The 21,932-nt window shown below is 41.0% G+C and overlaps 1 protein-coding gene across 1 annotated transcript in view; it reads right to left on the bottom strand.

Annotated features, from left to right (window-relative positions):
* Positions 1-21,932, bottom strand: part of KYNU (kynureninase) — a gene marked incomplete at its 3' end in the record, with an annotated part of 128,968 nt that overhangs the window by 40,481 nt on the left and 66,555 nt on the right. The window contains exon 7 of the mRNA XM_081312803.1: positions 15,997-16,143. Coding sequence (XP_081168929.1) covers positions 15,997-16,143 — 147 coding nt within the window. The remainder of the gene's footprint in view (positions 1-15,996; positions 16,144-21,932) is intronic.

Genomic DNA, 21,932 nt, shown 5'->3' with positions numbered 1-21,932 from the left:
AAGGACGGCGAAGTCTAACTACTTTGCCGCCCTTATCGCGTCCGCAGATAATCGCCCGGCCGCCCTGTTTAGGGTGACTCGCTCCCTCCTTAACCAGGAGGTGAGAGAGGATCCCTTGCAGGGACGAGCCGAGGAGTTTAGTCATCATCTGGCGGACAAAATCGCTCAGATCCGGACCGGCCTGGACTCTGACTGGGCAGAGTCTGATGTGGAGGAATCGGGCGGTCTTGAGCACGTTATCTGGACTGAGTTCGACCCTGTTTCCCCTGATGATGTGGACAGGATCATGGGGAGACTGAGCACCACCACCTGTTTGTTGGATCCGTGCCCCTCCTGGCTAGCTTATGCGGCTCGGGAGGGAACACGAGGCTGGTTCCATGCAGTAATAACTGCTTATTTGAAGGAGGGTGTCTTCCCTGCCGCCTTGAAGGAGGCGGTGGTGAGACCCCTTCTCAAGAAGCCTGCTTTGGACCCGGCTGCTTTAAACAACTATTGTCCAGTCTCCAACCTTCGCTTTTTGGCGAAGGTTGTTGAGAGTGTGGTGGCGCATCAGCTCCCTCTGTTCCTGGAGGAAACTGATTATCTGGACCCGTACCAATCAGGTTTCAGGCCCGGACACAGCACGGAGACGGCATTGGTCGCGCTGGTGAATGATCTCTGGAGGGCAAGGGACAGGGGTTGTTCCTCTGTCCTGGTCCTATTAGATCTCTCAGCGGCTTTCGATACCATCGACCATGGTATCCTGCTGCGGCGTCTCAGGGGGTTGGGAGTGGGAGGCACCGTTTTATGGTGGTTCTCCTCCTACCTCCAGGGCCGCTCACAGTCGGTGTTGACGGGAGGGCAGAGATCCGCCCCGAGGCCTCTCATTTGTGGAGTCCCTCAGGGGTCGGTTCTCTCGCCTCTCCTGTTCAACATCTATATGAAGCCGCTGGGCGAGATCAGTCGTGGTTTCGGGGTGGGGTATCATCAGTACGCTGATGATACCCAACTTTTTCTTTCCACCCCGAACCAACCCAGTGATGCCCTCGCCGTGATGTCCCGGTGCCTGGAGGCGGTTCAGGTCTGGATGGGGAGAAACAGGCTTCGTCTCAATCCCGCCAAGACTGAGTGGCTGTGCATATCGGCATCTCGGGCTAACCAGGTTATTCCACCTGTAACGATGGTGGGTGAGGTGTTACCCCCCGTTGATAGGGCTCGCAACTTGGGCGTCCTCCTGGATTCACGACTCAATTTTGAAGATCACATAGGAGCCGTGACCAGGGGGGCTTTTGCACAGGTTCGCCTGGTGCGCCAGTTGCATCCCTATCTGGACCGAGACGCCCTACGCACAGTTACTCATGCGCTTGTGACCTCCCGTTTGGACTACTGTAACGCTCTCTACATGGGGCTGCCCTTGAAGACCACTCGGAGGCTTCAACTGGTGCAGAATGCGGCCGCGCGAGTTGTAATGGGGGTCTCCCGATACTCCCATGTAACACCTCTACTCCGCGAGCTGCATTGGCTTCCGGTTGCCCTCCGGGTGAAATTCAAGGTGCTGGTTATCACCTATAAAGCCCTACATGGCCTGGGTCCGGGGTATTTGAGGGAACACCTGCTGCCGGCATCAAATGCCCTTCGCCCAGTGCGCTCCCACAGGGAGGGTCTGCTCAGGGTCCCACCGGTAAGAGATTGCCGGCGGGTGACACCCAGGGATAGGGCCTTCTCAGTGGGGGCGCCTGCCCTCTGGAACCAGCTGCCAGTGGAGCTGAGGACTGACCCCGACCTCCGATCATTCCGCCGGGGCCTGAAGACCTGGCTCTTTGAGCTCTCGGGCCCAGGCTGAGGAGAAATTTATTTTAATTGGGGTTTTTAATTGTACAGGGTTGGTTTAATTTTTTTTTAAATTGACTTTTTAACTTTTGTATGGTTGATTTTTAACTCCCTGTAAACCGCCCTGAGTCCTCAGGGAAAGGGCGGTATATAAATGCAATAAATAATAATAATAAATAATTCCTCTGTAGTCTTGCCATTCACTCTTGCTATGTTTCCCTTTGCACAGAAGAACAATAATTATATTCTTCTGTCAAGGTGTTTGATCTTCTTTCAAACACCTTAAAACAAGTCACACAACCATTCAAATAGCAGACCACTTCCATATTTTAATAATAATTAATTTAGCTTTTAATATTTTTACATTTATGATGTCCTTTTTATTATTTTTCTTCTTTTGTTGTTGTTTAGTTGCTAAGTCATGTCAGACTTTTCGTGACCCCATGGAGCACAGAACGCCAGCCCCTCGCCGTCCTCCACTGTTTCCTGGAGTTTGCCTTGTTCATTGCATCAATGACACTATCTAACCATCTCATCCTCTGCCATCCCCTTCTCCTTTTGCCTTCAAACTTTCCAAACATCAGGGTCTTTTCCAATGATTCCTCCCTTCTCATTAGGTGGCCAAAGTATTTGAGCTTCATCTTCAGAATCTGTCCTTCTAAAAAACAGTCGGAGTTGATTTCCTTTGGGATTGACTGATTTGATCTCCTTGCAGTCCAAGGGACTCTTGAGAGTCTTCTCCGGAACCACAATTCAAAAGCATCAATTCTTCAGCACTCAGCCTTCCTTATGGTCCAACTCTCACAGCCATACACTGGGAAAACCATAGCTTTGACTATATGCTTTTGTTGGCAAAGTGATGTCTCTGCTTTTTAATATGCTGTCTGGGTTTGCCATACCTGTTCTCCCAAGGAGCGTCTTTTATTTTCAGGGCTTTTTTTTCTTCTACACTAATATTTATAGTATTTATTTCAATTCCACGCTTCAATATAGCACTATTATTCTCATAGAAATCTCTGTATGATATTCCTTCCAGTCTAAATTATTTCACCATTTTTTACTTTCATTTCTATTCATTCAACTGGAAGCTCCTTGATCAGACCCCTTAGCCTGTGTGTGTGTGTGTGTGTGTGTGTGTGTGTGTGTGTGTGTGTGTGTGTATTTGTTTTCTGAGGTTTTCGCGGGTGTTTGTATGTGGATCTTTGGTCATTCGGGTTTTTCCCCGCATAGAATTAAAGGTGTAGGAGCAACGTTTCGACGGAATCCCATCCATCATCATCAGGCTGGTAGCTTCAGCTTCCTTCTTCTGGGAGAAGCATGTGGTATTGGCTGTTTGTTCCTCTTTTTTAAGAAATCCAACGGCTCCCTAGGACACACTATCTACCATAAAAAAACACACACAAACCGCTATCTGAACGCACTCTCACACCACCACCCAGCACAGATCAACTCCGTAGCCAAGACACTCATCTCCAGAACAAAACACCTAGCTGACGAACAACACCTAAAAACTGAACTACACACTCTCACTAATGTACTAACAGCCAATGGATTCCAAAGAAACACGATTACCAACTTAATCCGAAGAGAGACACCCACAAAAACCCAAGACAGAGAACAAGAAAATGGCAAAGCCCTCCTCCCATACTTAAAAGGGACCACAGACAGAATCAGCAAGGTCCTTCAAAAACACAACATCAAAACAGCATTCTACACAGACAGAAAAATATCCACCATCCTAAGAAACCCCAAGGACATAATTGGGTTAGAAAACCAAGGAGTATACGAAATCCCATGCCCCACCTGCCCCACCACATACATCGGACAGACCAACAGAAGAATAAGTGCACGCATTGAAGAGCACAAAAACTCACTCAGAAAGGGAGAACAAACTTCATCCCTGGTCCAACACTTTGAAGCCACGGGACATGAAATTGATTTAAAAAAACCCAAAACTATCGCCAAAATTGAACATTTTAACAACAGAATAATCAGAGAAGCCATTGAGATAGAAAAACGCCCCCACAGCATGAACAAACGAGATGATACCTCTCGCTTACCAGCCATTTGGAAACCCGCCTTGATTGACAGACGAGTCCCAACCACCAAGAATGATACCAGACCCAAACTCATGATAACATCACATGACATCACCACCACACAACCATTCAAAAAGCAAATCCGAACCCACAATGATAACGACGCACAACCACAAAACAGAAACCTAACTACAGCTGCAACATCAGCCACTTTAAACCCCTCCAAACCACACAATAAGCAAACTGACACCCACTATAAAAACATGGCACCACCACAAACACGAAGCCGAACAAAAGCAGCACAACTCACCAGCTCAGGTCTAAGGCTGGCAGCTGAGACCAGCCCATCCACTCAAAACACACCCCCACCCAATCAGAACACACCCACCATTCAAAACACACTCCCACCCAATCAGAACACACTTAATCCCCCACCCAATCAGAGCACACCTCCACCCACAGAACACACCCCCTCTGGCAGTTTAAAAAAGAGGAACAAACAGCCACTACCACATGCTTCTCCCAGAAGAAGGAAGCTGAAGCTACCAGCCTGATGATGATGGATGGGATTCCGTCGAAACGTTGCTCCTACACCTTTAATTCTACGCGGGAAAAAACCCGAATGACCAAAGATCCACATACAAACACCCAAACACGGGCTGTAGTCACACAGTGACAGCTCATATTTGTGTAAATTTTTTGGATTGCTAACAAAGAATTAAAGGGAGACTGATATGCATTTCAAACTTATTTGTTCTCATCAGTCAGCCATACCCTTCTGAGATTTGAACCTGGGCCGATTGCACCTTAGGCAATTGTTCTAACCTTTAGGCCACTGGCTCTTTCTCGCTTTGTTAGCTGAGAAGCAAGGGAGATATGTGTTAAATGTTTGTTAAGTATTTAGGTTACCTTTCTAGGCCCTAAAATCTTATTTCCTGTTTCAGCCTAACCCAAGGCCATCAACAACTAACAAAGCGAGAAAGAGCCAGTGGCCTAAAGGTTAGAACAATTGCCTAAGGTGATGAGAACAAATAAGTTTGAAATGCATATTAGTCTCCCTTTAATTCTTTGTTAGCAATCTAAAAAAATTTACACAAATATGAGCTGTCACTGCTGTGACTACTGCCTGTTGATGGCTTTGGGTTAGGCTGAAATAGGAAACAAGATTTGTCCCATGTTTGGGGCCTAGCAAGGTAATCTAAATACTTAACAAACATTTCACACACACACACACGCACGCACGCACACACACACACACATATGTTAAATGTTTGTTAAGCATTCAGAATACACTTGCTTAGTCCCAGACACGGGACAAATCTTATTTCCTGTTTCAGCCTAGCCCAAGGCCATCTACAGGCAGTAGCCACAGCAGTGGCAGCTAATATTTGTACAAATTTTTTGGCTTGGTAACATATATATATATATATATATATATATATATATATATATATATATATATATATATATATATATATATATATATATATGTGTGTGTGTGTGTGTGTGTGTGTGTGTGTGTGTGTGTTATATGTTATAACACACACACACACACACGGAGGAACGGAGACCTGCCGACGTTTGGGGAGGTTTGGGGAGGCGCCCAAACCTCCCCAAACGTCGGCAGGAGGAACGGAGACCTGCCGACGTTTGGGGAGGTTTGGGGAGGTGCCCAAACCTCCCCAAACGTCGGCAGGTCTGCGCGGAGGAACGGAGACCTGCCGACGTTTGGGGAGGTTTGGGGAGGCGCCCAAACCTCCCCAAACGTCGGCAGGTCTCCGTTCCTCCGCGCCCTGCCTGCCTGCTTCTTTCCGCTGCGGAAAGAAGCAGGCAGGCAAGGCGCGGAGGTCCGGAGACCTGCCGACGTTTGGGGAGGTTTGGGGAGGTGCGCGCGCACCTCCCCAAACCTCCCCAAACTTCGGCAGGTCTCCGGATGGCGGTGGCTTGGGAGAGGTGCGCGCGATCCCGGAAGCACCAAAGCCTCGGCCGCGCACAAGTCCTCGGTAAGTTTTTTTGTTGACTGGAGTATAAGCCGAAGTGGAATTTTTCAGCCCAAAAAGTGGACTGAAAAATTCGGCTTATACTCAAGTATATACGGTATATGTTATATATGTTATATATATGTAATATATATATATGTTTCCACCAAATAACTTTCAGTTTTTTATGCCTCTTTTAGTCTTAACCATTTTCCTTGCTCTCTTTGACTTATTCATTGCCACTTTCTGCTATACGCCTTATGCAACATCTCTCTCACCCTATATTTTGCATTTTATGGGCGTTTTGTCCAAGAATCTTTTATTTGTTTCTTATTTCCTATTATCATTAACTCCACATGTTTCTACTGCACAGTGGAACATGAGATTTTCATCTGTTCCAAGCAGCTTCCACATCCTCTTGCTTTGCATCTATTTTCCATTCATTCCCCTGAAAGAGCAAGTAACCTTCTAATATATTTTCCTACAGAAGAAATACTTTTTTTACTGTTGTTATTCAAATTTCAACCTAATTTCTTTCATGTCTTTTGTTGGAAAGGTATTCAAACTAAAAAAAAGGAAATAATAATGAAATAGACTTTTTGAGTGAAAGCTTTTAAAAGTGTCCATGGAACTGAGCCTAACAAAAAGGACCTATTTCAATGCAGTTTATACAAATTTAAATAGTAAAAAACATATTTTTCTGGCTTCTACTTAAAGCTTTTTTTTAAAAAGAGACTGGACAACCATTTATCTGAAATGGTATAGAGTCTCCTGCTTGGACTAGAAGACCTCCAAGGTCCCTTTCAACTCTATTATTCTATTCTAAAAAAAAATCACATTGAGAATGCACCCTACTTTCATCTGGCAATCTGTCTGCAAAACACAGTAAGTAAAACAAAGCAACATAGTTTTTGCATTTGGCAGCAGCCACACCTATAACGCATATGCAGTACATATTTTTGTATTGTACTGTATTGAATGCCAACAAAGCAACAAAATGGCCAATTTCCAATGCCATTTTTGGCAAAATTAGAAGTGGGTATGGGAAGTAGAAGTTCTGTCAGAAATAAACTGCTTCCATTCCCATCTTATCTCAATCACCAGAAAGCTATCAGAATTATTCTTTTGAAATCCAGCATTTGAGCACTGCATATACGGTATGATTTGTGCAGAGGTATCAGAAGGATCCTGAGATTGCAACAAAATGCATCATAACCTCCATTCTTTTCATACATACATGCATTGTTACAGCACACGAACAAAAAGGATAGAGCTTATGTCACAACAGCTGGCCTTGACCTCCCTTGACACTTCTGGATTTCACACTGTTTTGTTTTTTTTTAGATAGGGATTTTAAAGATATAGAAGTGCTATGTCTTTCAGAGGCCTCGTACAGCCTTTTCCACTATTTAATCACCTAAAAGTATGAAAAAATATCCTTCCCAACACTTCAACGTAACTCTTCCTATGATATCATTTATTATTTACTTATTGGATTTATTGTATAATAACCTAAGACTCATGAACAGCTCCTCAAACATAAAAGAAGACAATACTAAGATCTAATTATGCAATTTAATACGGATGAAGTCATTCTGATATCAATGGTTCCACAATAATAAATCTCCAAAGAACTTGGGAAAAAATCATTCAGAAAACCATGAGACTGTCACCACTGCCTCAGGGGCCAAGGATGCAATTTTCGGAAAATCAGAAGGCTAAGGTGTGGCTCTCAGCCCTTCTAATACGTTAAAACCCATTGTCAGGACCCACCCCAATCCACGTCTTAGGAAAACAAAAACTCTTGGAGTCAGTTCTAGTCCAAAAGGAATTTTTACTAGGACATGCTTGGTTGTGGAAATACAAGACAGGACTTGGTATTGTTTTACAAATTGAAACTTTATAAAGAGTTCCTGGTTCAACCCCCCTTCCCTCAACCCCATTTGGTCAGCCCCCCATCATTTTACTTCGCGTCATCCCTTTCGTGGGAAAAGGGGAACTTCGAATCTTTATGGTTATTGCCTTCTTCCTCTGGAGATTCAAATGGAGACACAGGCCAGATGCCTTCTTCCCTAACCCTCCCTTTTGTTCCCCCAGTTCAAAAGGTTTCCCTTGGTCTTTGAAATAACCTAAGGCAGGCTGAATCCACATGCGCTCCTCCTTCCTTGGGAGATGGCAGAATCCATGGGGGGGATGTTTTAAACATACATTTAGGAATGTGATATAAATGGATTCTGACACCGATATATTAGCTAATATTGTGTTGCAAAGTATGAAATTGTTAAAGCTTTTTAAACTCTTGGTGCATATTGTACACATAGCTCAGAAATATGGTGTGAGGATTTTTATATTTCCTCTGCTTGTTTTTCTTGCAAATGTTTCATTTCCAAATTAAGTAATATTATCAGTGCACTGAGAGGTAGGAGTGGGATTTTCTGGCTTTTTAATCTAGCTTTATCCAAAGTGTCTTGATCAAGATTGTTGTAGATTGTGTTTTTGATTGGCCTATCTGGCTTGGTTGGTTGTATTGTTTTACATTTACTTCATGTTCCTCCCTTTTATTTTTAATGAGCTTACTCTTCAGTTCATTCAAATAATGTCCTAGAACTTGATTTCTTTTCATTTTTTGCTTTGTACCTTCTCACAAAATTCTTCAAAGCTTTAAAATGTCTGTTTTGTAAAGCCAATCTAGGAAAGTTACCCAGGTCACCCTTTTTGCTTTGTTATATGCAAATTCTTTTTTTCATTTTAATCAGCCAGTTTCTTTTGCATACATAGTAATACAGCATCTTTTTTTCCCCATCTTATTCTTATAGAAATTCACTTTCAACTCTGTCTCCTTATCAAGTAAAAGTTGTTCCTCTTCCTTAGATACAGCCTACATATAGAGGCAGAGACTCTTAAAATTAACTTCTACGTCTATTGTTCAAAAATATCCTTCAATATGTTGAATATTAAAATACTTTGCTCCATTCTGTTTCAGTAAGTCAAATTTAAGTGTCCTTCTATTTTAATTGCAAACTTTAGCTCCTTCTGGTTCTCTCTAATGTCCAACCTTCAAAGTCTCATCTTACTTTTATTTTTTATTTTTTTTAAAAGAGAATTCAAAACAAAAGTATTTTCTCACGGGACGTATTCTTATAATTAAAATCTTATTTCAAATCTACCTGAACCCTTTGTTCATTTACAACTTACCAGAATCAAAGCTCTAATCAACCTTTTGCTGTTTATTCCAAAATTATTTTAAGTCCTTAAACTTGTAGTTAAAACTTCTGTCACTAAGGATTGAAAAAACCTCACCCAGTGCTGTAAAACATGTTGATCCAAGTTTTAAAAGCTGAAAAGCAGTTAACAAGCAATTTCTGAAAGCAATTAGAAAAAGAAGTAGGCGAACACAATATCTTTTTGAAAGGCTCCACTCATGGTGTGAGCAGAGATAGCTTTCTTTCATCTCTCAGAGATGTAAACCTGCCACTATCTTGTGGGTAAACCCTCAATAATATAGCCAAGATAGAACAAATTATGGGAGAAGAGCAATGCTATGTGAAGAGCTATGGACCCCTCCTCCCACATTTTTATGGAGAACAAAAAATACTAGAAACCAGACATACCGGTACTACTCTGTCCGATTGGTCTGCTATCAATGACTCAACCACACAACACAAAGAAGCTACCAAAACTTCTTGATATCTCATAGATGAAAGGGAACATGTTATTAATCCACCATTACAGTGCCTTGAGAAAAATCAAAGGTTTAATGACCAAGGAAGATACGCTTTATGAATAAATTTCATATAATTTTTAAAGTGCTTTTTTTAATGAGAAGGACCAACCGCCTATGTGCAAATTTTCCTACTCAATGCAACGATAATTTTGTCATTGTATTTAGAATGCACCCTTCCCTTTCTGCACATAGTTCTTTTTTTATGGTATATGCACAGAGATAAAACAAATATTTCCAATACCTTCTGAAATTCTGCTGACCTCTTGATAAGAAAACTTAATTGACTATTGTTCTTTCTGATCCCTGAGGTTAAAACAAATCCCAGAAACGTGTCCAGAGAGTCTGTATTTTTAGTAAATTCCCCAAGGCTGGGTCACTGAAAATGAGTTACCTCATGGAGGTGATATAGTCAGTAATCTGCTTGTTTCCTGATCAACTGCTGAGCTGAATACGAATGGTGTCAGCATCACTAGAAATTCATATAGCAGTCTTGGTGAAGAAAAATGCAGCAAAATGTGACCAAGCTGAGGAAAAAGCAACTTACTGAGGAAACATACCCTGGGTCTTTTCTTACAGGGACAGTTAAAATGCAAGCCTAGACCATTTCTAAAACATTAAAACGAATCCATGTCAGGGGTTTAAATTATGCTGAAGAGGTTTTGCATCAGTATGTATACAGGTAGTTTTGACTTATGACCACAACTGAGTCCAAAATTTATGCTGCTTAGTGAGACAGTTGTTAAGTGTATTTTATCCCATTTTATTACCTTTCCTGCCACAGTTGTTAAGTGAATCACTGCAGTTGTTAAGGTAGTAACCTGGCTGTTAAGTGAATCTGGCTTCCCCATTGACTTTGCTTGTCAGAAGTTCGCAAAAGGGGGTCACGTGACCCTGGGACACGGCAACCGAAATAAATATGAGTCAGTTGCCTAGCATCTGAATTTTGATCACGTGACCATGGGGATACTGCAACCATTGTAAGTGTGAAAAATAGTATTAAGTCACTTTTTTCACTGTCATTGGAACTTTGAACGGTCGCTAAATGAACTGTTGTAAGTCGAGGACTAACTGTACTGGCTGCTTTGGTATGTATAATATCACTATTTTTAAAAAGCAACAGACCTGTTTTCATGTGAAATATTGTACTCAACAGCACCAAAGGATTTGTTGTGATATGGTCCCCCAAATTAAGAGTTACCTTTAGCATCTTTATGCCCTGCTGAAAAAATTTACAAAATTCAATCAGCCTGAAAGATGAGTCTAAAAGGAATATGTGTTTTCAAAAATTTCACAGAAAGCTTAAAAATCAAAGAGCTTACAGTAAGGAATTTGTGTATAGAAGAACAATAACCATACAGATTAATTAAAAAAAACCTTCTTTAGAGGGAATGAAGTTTAAATTGTATAAGCCAGAGGACTAAAGAGTCTATTCTTTTGAAGGAAACTGAAGTGGGGTGGCAGAAGTTATTTGTTATTGGATACCATTCTGTGATCCTAGATATATTTTTGCATCAAGGGCAAGAAGCCAATATATTTTACATCCCTACTGTATTCTCTTAGGAGCTACAGAATTGTACCTTTGGTGCACTTTGTAAATACCTAAGTTTCTAAGTTCATTCCCTAGTAACTCTGGGAAGTGATGCAAAAGACTGTTCCCTGGAATCTTGTAGAATGGGTATTTCACAATGCAGAAATCCTTAAGACTATCCAGTGACATGAAATCACAGAAGGAAAACACACAGAAATATATATTTTGAGTATGTGATCACTTAATGTATTTTTTGAGAGGATCAGGACAAACCACTAGTTAGACCTGAAGAGCAATGTGGTCTATTTCCAAAATACATTCCAAAATTTTATGTTGGGGTTAGGAAAATAACCTTTGCACAGTTTAAAAATCGGTCCTCTGTCAATTGTGTAAATTTTAGCAATTAATTACACAACTGAATTTTGAAAAAAAAATATAGGTAGTCCTTAACTTACAAGCACAATTGAGCCCAGAATTTTGATCATAAGTCGTTGCAATCATTAAGCAGGTCACCACATGACCTGACACAATTTTATGACTGTTTTTATGATGGTTGTAAAATGAGTCATCATGATCGTTAAGCGAATCATGTGGTCATTAAATGAATCCAGCCTATCCAATGGGCATTTTTCCCCATTTTCTACTGGGAATCAGCAAAAAAGTCACTAATTACAATTGTAAATGGAAGCTGTTTTGCTAAACACCTGAAATGCAATCATATGACCATGGTGTGTCTGTTTGTGTGTCTGTGTCTCTGTATGTGTGCCAACTGTAACTTCAGTGACAAGTCATAAGTAGCTTTTCTGAAGACTTTCATAACTTTAAATGGTTGTTATATGACCAGTCATTCAGTGAAGACTACCTTATTAGGAAACTATGCTCTGCCATTACCTAAGCTCCATGACACTTCCATTTTTTCACCTTGATTTTTTCCCATTCCTATTGTAATGTTTTAAGCTTGCCAAAAGAACTAGACACAAGGACAGTTTCCCCCCACCCCCATGCTATCACTCTACTAAACAACTAATTCCCACAATACTGTTTTAATCCTTTTTAACTTTTGTATCTCTGTATTTTTTATGCTTGCCCTGTTCACCGCCCTGAGTCCTCCGGGAGAAGGGCGGTATATAAATAACATTATTATTATTAAATTATTATTATTTATGCCCTGGGATGTGAAACCACCTAGTAGGACTGTATTACTATTATCCTTCTCATCTTTCCTGTTACTTATTTCTTTAGCTTCTTATGACTATAACTTTGTTTTTAGTATCTTATATGATTTATGTTGACTGCTTATGTAACATCCTATGACTATCACTGAGTGTTGTATCTTATGATTTACGATAATTGTATTTTATAATTATGATCATGATTTATCACTTGTTGCTTGTATGTACACTGAGAGCTTATGCACTGGAGAAAATTTCTTGTGTGTACAATCACACTTGGCCAATAAAGAATTGTATTCTATTCTATTTGTAGCTTACTCTTTTCAGAGGATAGGACAAAGGTTTGTCCAGAATTTTTAAACTAAAAATATAGATAGTAGATCAAAATAATGGAATATATAAAAAAAATAAATGTAGTTGCACAGTGATATATATTCTCAATTTACCTGCTTATAGGCCACACCCTTGACCTGGTTTTTTTATCTGGACGGTGGTTTGATGATTTTGGTGGGGGCTCTCCATTTATTATGCCCCTGTCATGGACCGATCATTACCTCCTGCGGCTGGTCTTCCGTCTTGCCACCCCCCGCCGTGGGGATGCGGAACCAACTAGATGGTACCGCCCCAGGCGCCTAATGGACCCTGATGGGTTCCAGGCAGCGCTGGGATCCCCACCTGCCTCCGTTGCTCACAACTCGGAGGATGCCTTAGTGGAAGCCTGGGAAAGGGCAGCCACTGAGGCACTTGACCGAGTTGTACCCTTGCGGCCCCTGACCCGGTGCAGATCCCAACGAGCTCCATGGTTCTCCGCGGAGCTCCGGGAGATGAAGCGTCGGAAACGGGGCCTAGAGAGCTGTTGGAGGTCCAGCCGATCCGAATCCGACCGGTTGCGACTAAGAACCTATATTAGGTCTTATCTCGCAGCGATGAGGGCGGCGAGGTGTAATTACTTCTCTGCCCTCATCGCGTCCGCAGATAATCGCCCGGCCGCCCTGTTTAGGGTGACTCGCTCCCTCCTTAATCAGGAGGTGAGGGAGGATCCCTTGCAGGGTCGCGCCGAGGAGTTTGGTCAACATCTGTCAGATAAAATCGCTCGGATTCGGACCGGTCTGGACTCCAACTGGGCAGAGTCCGACGATCAGGACACGGGCGGTCTTGTCAATGTTATCTGGGAGGAGTTTGATTCTGTGACCCCTGAGGAAGTAGACAGGATTATGGGGAGGTTGAGCTCCACCACATGTTTATTGGACCCGTGCCCTTCTTGGCTGGCTTATGCAGCTAGGGAGAGGACACGAGGCTGGTTCCAGGCAGTTATATCTGCTTCTTTGAGTGAGGGTAATTTCCCCACCGCCTTGAAGGAGGCGGTGGTGAGACCTCTCCTCAAGAAGCCTGCCTTGGACCCAGCTGTGTTAAACAACTTTCGTCCAGTCTCCAACCTTCGCTTTCTTGCGAAGGTTGTTGAGAGTGTGGTGGCGCATCAGCTCCCTCTGGTCCTGGATGAAGCGGATTATCTAGACCCGCACCAATCGGGTTTCAGGCCCGGGTACAGCACGGAGACGGCATTGGTCGCTCTAGTGAATGATCTCTGGAGGGCCCGGGACAGGGGATATTCCTCTGTCCTAGTCCTATTAGACCTCTCGGCGGCTTTCGATACCATCGACCATGGTATCCTGCTGCGGTGTCTCAGGGGATTGGGAGTGGGAGGCACAGTTCTTCGGTGGTTCTCCTCCTATCACCTGGGACGCTCGCAGTCGGTGTTGGCAGGAGGGCAGAGGTCGACCACTAGGTCTCTCATTTGTGGAGTTCCTCAGGGGTCGGTCCTCTCGCCTCTCCTGTTCAACATCTACATGAAACCGCTGGGTGAGATCATTCGTGGTTTTGGAGTTGGGTATCATCAATACGCCGATGATACCCAACTTTTCATTTCGACCCCAAACCACCCCAGTGATGCCCTCGCTGTGATGTCCCGTTGCCTGGAGGCGGTTCGGGTCTGGATGGGGAGGAACAGACTTCAGCTCAACCCTGACAAGACTGAGTGGCTGTGCACTCCGGCATCCCGGGACATTCAAAATGTTCCATCTCTTTCTATGGGGGGTGAGTTTTTACCCCCCGTGGATAGGGCCCGCAACTTGGGAGTCCTCCTAGATTCACGGCTTACTCTAGAAGATCACATAGTAGCCGTGACTAGGGGGGCTTTCGCTCAGGTTCGCCTGGTGCGTCAGTTGCGGCCCTATCTGGACCGGGATGCCCTGTGTACGGTCACTCATGCGCTCGTGACCTCTCGTCTGGACTACTGCAATGCTCTTTACATGGGGCTTCCCTTGAAGACCACTCGGAGGCTCCAACTGGTACAGAATGCGGCCGCGAGAGTTGTCTTGGGAGTTTCCCGGTACTCCCATGTTACACCTTTGCTCCGCGAGCTGCATTGTTTACCAGTTGTCTTCCGGGTGAGGTTCAAGGTCTTGGTGATGGTTTTTAAGTCCTTACATGGCATGGGTCCGGAATACCTCGGGGACCACCTGCTGCTGGCGTCGACTCCCCTCCGCCCTGTGCGTTCCCACAGAGAGGGCCTCCTCAGGGTGCCTCCGGTCAGAGAATGCCGACTGGTGGCCCCCAGGGGGAGGGCCTTCTCTGTGGGCGCCCCGGCTTTATGGAACCAACTGCCGGTTGAGCTCCGGATGGCACCGGATCTTCGCTCCTTCCGGCGCGGGTTAAAGACCCATCTATTCGAACAAGCTGGCCTGGCCTGATGGGGGAATGTTAGGGTTTTAATGTTTTTTATATTTTGATTGTTTTAATCGGGCAATAATTTAATCCTTTTTTAACTTTTGTATTTCTATTTATATGCCCTGTTCACCGCCCTGAGTCCTTCGGGAGAAGGGCGGTATAAAAATTCAATAAAACTAAACTAAACTAAACTAAACACTTCTAGGTGTAGTAGCTGAAAGACCACAGATAAGAAATGGAACAGAATTAAAGAGACCAGATACTTTTCAATTCTACCTTACCTCCTGCACTTGCATAGTATAAGAATACTCTTATTATCTGCAAAATTTCCATTATTCACATGAAAATATTGTAGCTATATTAATCTTACAGTTTATAATATGGTCTCTATTCTAGATAGAATAAATGTATTTTAATTTCATCACAAATGTAAATAGGCATTCCAGTATTATGTAATATATAATGCACAAATTGTCTAGGCATTAAATAAGCCAATCAGTAGAAAGCATATCTAATCCACAATTAAGTAAGTAGTTTTAACCAAACAAAAATGTACAGGTTAGATCTGTATAACTCTGGGACTTTGTTGCATAACCTATTCATGGTAATTGGTCTGACTCTCTAGCTTAACGTCATAGAATTTTTTGTTTAATTAAATTTACCTTCAGTGCTATGCCTTGGATTGTAATGCCTGAGAACTGGCATTTTAAAATGCTTTCCAGAAATATCAGCATTATTTATCAATTTCAATATGTCAAAATTTGAGAAGGACTGACCAATCAATATTAGCAACACATGAATTTGGTTTCTACTATCACCATTATCGACTGACATTTTTCTTCAATTCCTACTCATAAAAATAAGTCTAGTATAGCATAGGGAAAATTCGAATCTAGAAGTACTAGTAACTTCAACTCCCAGGCCCGGCCGACTCAAATTATGAGACTGGCAATTTCAACTCATCTACACACTGTCAGGTCTGGGAAGACTGATCTAAGGAACATGGCAGTAACTATACCTTGGCTTGACCGGCTTTTGTTATCCTTGGTATGTCAAACAGCTGTCCGGTGTAGTACTGCACCCCACTGAAAAGAATTACAGCAATTGAGTCTCCTTCCTTCTCAATTATATCAAGGATATCTTCAGTTCTCAAGGTTTCTTCTCCCTGAAATAAAGTTAGAACATATTTTATATCAGCCCTCGAACTAATGGAACTGTCATTTTTATTTCAAAATGTATTTTTTTATGATACGACTTGCTGACTGCAGGAAGCCATCAAAAACAAATTCTTAAAATTGCAGTGAGATACAAAACTAGGAGTCCTGGAGAAGCTTTTAAATAAGTGAGTAATCATTACCTTAAGCTTTTGATTTTTAAAAAATTACTGTTCACTTTGCTTCCTTATATACTTTTCTTACCTGAATACTTCAGGGTGGAATTAATCAGTTGGATTAAAAAAAATACAAAGACAAATCCACAGCTCATAGAACTTCTCATGGAGGAGTTGTATCCATGAGAATTTATTCACGACAAGTACAAGAAATTTCTGCATTCAGTCAGGGATACCAATGGAGGAATAGTAGCAAAAGACAACTATATCTTTCAGTTTCTAATGGGCACTCACTGGAGTCCACTAAGAGATGCAGGACTGGATGGGCATTTATTCTGTTACAACAGAACTCTTATTTTTTGACCCGAAGGTGCTTTTCACAAGGCAACGGGACTTTCTTGTTTTTCTTTGAAGAAGTTTCACTTCTCATCCAAGAAGCTTCTCCAGCTCTTATTTGATGAGGTTATACAGGTAGTCCTTACTTACAATAGTCCGTTTAGTTACCATTCAAAGTTACAAAGTTACTGGAAAAAGTGACTTATGACCATTTCTCACACTTATGGCCGTTGCAGCATCCCTATGGTAATGGGGTTTAAATTTGGATGCTTGACAACTGGCTCATATTTATGACAGTTGCATTGTCCTGGGGTCATGTGATCACCTTCTGAGACCTTCCAACAAGCAAAGTCAATGGGGAAGCCAGATTCACTTAACAACCATGTAACTAACTTAACTGCACTGATTCACTTAAGAAATGTGGCAAGACCTACTTATTTTCATATGTGGTGGACTTGTAGAAATATAAAAGCTTTTTGGATTAAAATTTGGTGGAACATTCAAAAGATTTTTAAGAGAAAGATAAAGTTTACTCCACAACTATTTTTATTGGGTGTTATTACAGATTGTGATACTAAAGAAATTAACTTGATGTTGAACTTGATAACAGCTGCAAGGTTATTGGTAGGGCAATATGGGAAGAAGGATAGTTTGCCTACTATAGAAGAATGGACGTTTAAAGTGTCAAATTTAGCAGAAATGGCTAAGATTTCTGCTTATCTGAAGGATCATTCACAAGAAAGATACATTTCGGTCTGGAGAAGATGGATAGATTATATTCAGAATAAATATGGGACTAAAAAGTTCCATCTAGCCTATGAATAAATTTTAGATTGTTATTATTACTAGTAGTTTATTATAGTGGAATTTTTATTAATTTTAATTATATGGTATTATTATTTTTAGTATTAGTATTGTTTAATAACTTGGATATTAATTTATGTTTTTATTATTATTATGTCTACTTTTATTTTGTGTGTATTTATGTTAAAAAGGAGTTAAAGCGCATTATGAACTTGGTTATCTATATAGTTGGTTAATGTTAGTTAGATTATGATTATTATATTTGTAACCCTGTACTCAGCTCTGGGAAGTGGGGGAGGGAGAAGGGGGTGTTTTGGGGTGAGTTGGTTTTGGGGATTATATTGTAACTTTTATAAAACTTTTTAATAAAAAAGAAATGTGGCAAGAAAAGTCACAAAATGGGGCAAAACTCACTGAACAAATTTCTTACTTATCAGCATAAATTTTGGGCTCAATTTATTTATTTATTTATATTTTATTTTTATTCCATTTATATCCCGCCCTTCTCCGAAGACTCAGGGCGGCTCACAAGCTTAGCAGTAGCCTTCATTCTATGTATATGCCTGCTTATTAGGGCTTTCACACACACCCCAAGCGGCATTATTATAAAGTCAGCTTAATTGCCCCCAACAATCTGGGTCCTCATTTTACCTACCTCGGAAGGATGGAAGGCTGAGTCAACCTTGAGCCTGGTGTGATTGTGATTGTGATTGTAAGTTGAGGACTACCTGTATATATGGTCTTGTGGCTTTGTGTGGTTCTGAGTCTGTCTAATGAAACAACTGAAAACTGATGCAGCATACTATCTGAAAAAGTAAGTTCCAAGGAAGGTCTGTCTGTCTGTCTGTCTGTCATCCATCCACCCTCCCACACTTCACAGTATACTATCATTTTACCTAAATTTGCATCATAAATCTGCAATCATGGGGAGAGTATTCATAAAGGCTTCAGCTGGTTCAGAATGCGGCCGCGCGAGTCGTGATGGGGGTCTCCCGATACTCCCATGTAACACCTCTACTCCGCGAGCTGCATTGGCTTCCGGTTGCCCCTTCGGGTGAGATTCAAAGTGCTGGTGATGACCTATAAAGCCGTAAATTTAGGAACTGTTTACCGGTTGAGCTCCGGATGGCTCCCGACCTTCGCTCCTTCTGACGCGACCTAAAAACCTATTTGTTTGAACAAGCCGGTCTGGTCTGATGGGTTTTGTTTTAATTATTGTTTTAATGTAATTTATTTTCTGCATTTGGGTACTAGGGTTTACTTTGTTTTTAATTTCTGTATGTTGGGTATTTTAGTATTTATGTCCCTGTTCACCGCCCTGAGTCCTTCGGGAGAAGGGCGGTATACAAATCAAATAAAATAAATAAATAAATAAATAAATGGCTAGGGTCCGGGATATCTGAGGGAACACCTGCTGCCAGCATCAAGCTCCCTTTGTCCAGTGCGCTCCCACAGGGAGGGTCTTCTCAGGGTGCCGCCGGTTAAAGATTGCCGGCGGGTAACACCCAGGGGTAGGGCCTTCTCAGTGGGCGCGCCTACCCTTTGGAACCAGCTGCCCGCGGAGCTTAGGACTGCCCCCGATCTCCGTTCATTCCGCCGGGACCTGAAGACCTGGCTCTTCGAGCTCTCTGGCCCAGGCTGAGAATTTTAATTTTTAATTTTAACTGGGGTTTTTATTTTCTCTCAGGGTTTCATTTAATCTTTTTAAATTTGTTTTAACTTTTGTATTGATTTTCTTTTAAATATCCTGTAAACCGCCCTGAGTCCTTCGGGAAAGGGCGGTATATAAATCTAAATAATAAATAAATAAATAAATAAATAAATAAATAAATAAATAAATAAATAAATAAATAAATAAAATCATATACCCTTAGACCTGAAACAGGCCATTTATGCCATTAGTGTGGGACAATGTTCTTCCGGGGTCAACTTAATAACATATCTGTTATTGCAGAGAAAGAGAAAGAGAGAGAGAAACAGAGAGATGGATGAATAAAAACTATGTTCCCTGCCCCACAAGGATGGACTGGCCCAATTCAATAACATAAAGCAAACAAATATATATTACACACATTCCTAACTTTCAACCTTATATTAACATTTTGCTTCTGATACACTGCAGTTGTTGGGAGTTATTTTTGTAGGCTGCTCTTTTCTCTAAGAAGTGACAGGAGTTCCTGGATTTCTCTGTGCTGTTTAATTAGTTTTCAAGTTACTTTGCTGGGAAGTCAAGTTCAACCCTCTTGATTCTTATAAAATTCATTTGGAGACTTCCTTCCCATACTTGAAATCCATTCCTCAATGCCCTGCCCTTTGGAGTGTTAAAGAACAGCTTTTGACTTTCTTCTGTGTGAAATTCTTTCAGCTATTGAAATTTGCTTTCCTACCCCTCTTGAGTTTTCTGTCCTCAAGGTCCAGCTCCTTTGACTTCCTTCATAAAGATTATTCTCTGCACCTCTGAAACTTCTCTTAATTTTTTCCAGTTTCCCTGAATTGTTAAAATGCAATGCTCAGAAGTTGACCTAACAGTAAAGTTATGTCAGCCCAAAACTTAACCTTTAAGGACTTCCAAGAATCTGTGTAAAACATTCAGAGCACTTTAAAAAGTGCTGTAAAAATACCAAATATCATTTTACCAATATATGAAGATAAATCATTGTGCTTATTGGTGAATAGGATTTTGCAGAAAAACAACTACTGTTAGGGGAATGAAAAGAAGAAATGGTGAAATAGCTAACAAAAGAACAGGAGTAAATGGAATGAGTGAATGAATGAATATATCTTATGTTCTTCAGACACACAAAGGTCTTATTTGGCAATCTTAGGGTTTAAAATATTTTGCCAAATTCAGGATGCCAGGGACAAGATTAAAAGATTATAATGGCTGAAGCTAAGTCATATATTCCTCTTGATACTTCCAGAAACAGCCCCTATCCCACAAAAATGTTATTAAATGTTTTACTCAATGGCATTTGTATTTCAGAACAATAAGATTCAAATAATCCAAAGATAAAAAAACCTCCAAAGTTATTAACTAAGGAAAAACATTCAATAAAGGGAAAAAAACCTAGGATCTTTTGATGCTTTGAAGCCAAAATCATTTCATCTCTCCTCCACTTCCTCACTGCAAGGGATGATGTAAAACATATCCCCACCAAGGGACCAATTAAGCAGTGAAAACTCCAAATTAAGTTAAATACATCACTGCAAAAAAAAATTGGCATAAGATTTACTGATTTGAAAGTAATTTCTATTATCTTAATTATATTTTAACATTTATCAAGAACTTGAGAGTAGTTTCTTCTCTGAAAACCTTTTTTGTCTGGAATCAAAAGGTCAACAGCAGTTCTACTGAAAAGTAACAAAAGTTCTTCAAGTCAAAGAACTAGAATGCAATCTTTTATAAATCTGGAAAATACTGCTTTCCTAACCAGAAACTTTACAGTCACTACTGCAGTAATATGTTGACAATATTTCAGTCATAACAGTTTATGATGTATTATTTTATATACCCCTAGGTTTTTGTTAAAAAAACTATAGCATGTGGATACCTAGAGGTAGGGACTTAGGTTTATTCATTATTTTATTGTTTAGAGTTGTGGTATGTTCCAACCTATAGAATATGCAACCTTTACTAAAACTTGTTTATATATAAATATAAACCTCTTCTATATATTTGATAAATACAGTAACTATCAGTCCCCAAGCCAGGCTTCATTTTCTGGTGATTGTGTGTACTAATGTTCATCTTCTTGACATACCTAATAATTCAAATTTATTTCCAAAACATTCCAGTAACTCTTTCATCCATTCCATCAATCTTATTCATTGTCTTCCCTTGCTTCTGTTTCCTTAACCTTGTCAAGCATTGGCTAGTGCACTGTTTTTCAGCCTTGAAATTCTGGCTGCAGAATTCTGGGTGTTGAAGTCCGCACATCTTTAAGTAGCCAAGGTTGAGAAAGAGTGTCTATTGAATTAATGAGTTTCTACCTTCTGGTTATTGCCTCTAATGAAAAACTATCCTGAGGCCATCCCTTCAGAAAGGCAATTTAGGCAGAGAAAATTAGAAAAATAGTATTCTAGCATTAACTTTTCTTTCAAAAAGCAATTAACAGTAGATTTAGTTACCATTGCTACAAAAGTATGTAGATATTGGCTAACAAGTTGCTGGGAATCACACTTGTACTAATCTCCACATTAAGGAAGGAATTCATGTGAAGTTTCATTAGTATAAAGTACATTTATGTAAAACCCTGAAAAAAAGGAAATTTGGGGTTGTCTTCCTAGGGTTTTCACTGGATTTAAGGATGAGGATGAGAACAGTTATTTCACAAGACTTTCTACTCCAATTTCTAACCAAAACCTGAAAAAACCCCAAAAGGACCACAATTGGCCTGAAAAACTGCAACCGTGTGACATTTTTGACTAAGAGTTTCAGGAGTATCAACAATGGCTTTTTGCTGAAGAAAAATCATCTCAATGAG

Source organism: Vipera berus (assembly GCF_964194415.1).
Source record: "Vipera berus genome assembly, chromosome: 1".
Taxonomy (NCBI): Eukaryota; Metazoa; Chordata; class Lepidosauria; order Squamata; family Viperidae; genus Vipera; species Vipera berus.
This window is presented reverse-complemented; position numbering and strand designations above follow the sequence as displayed.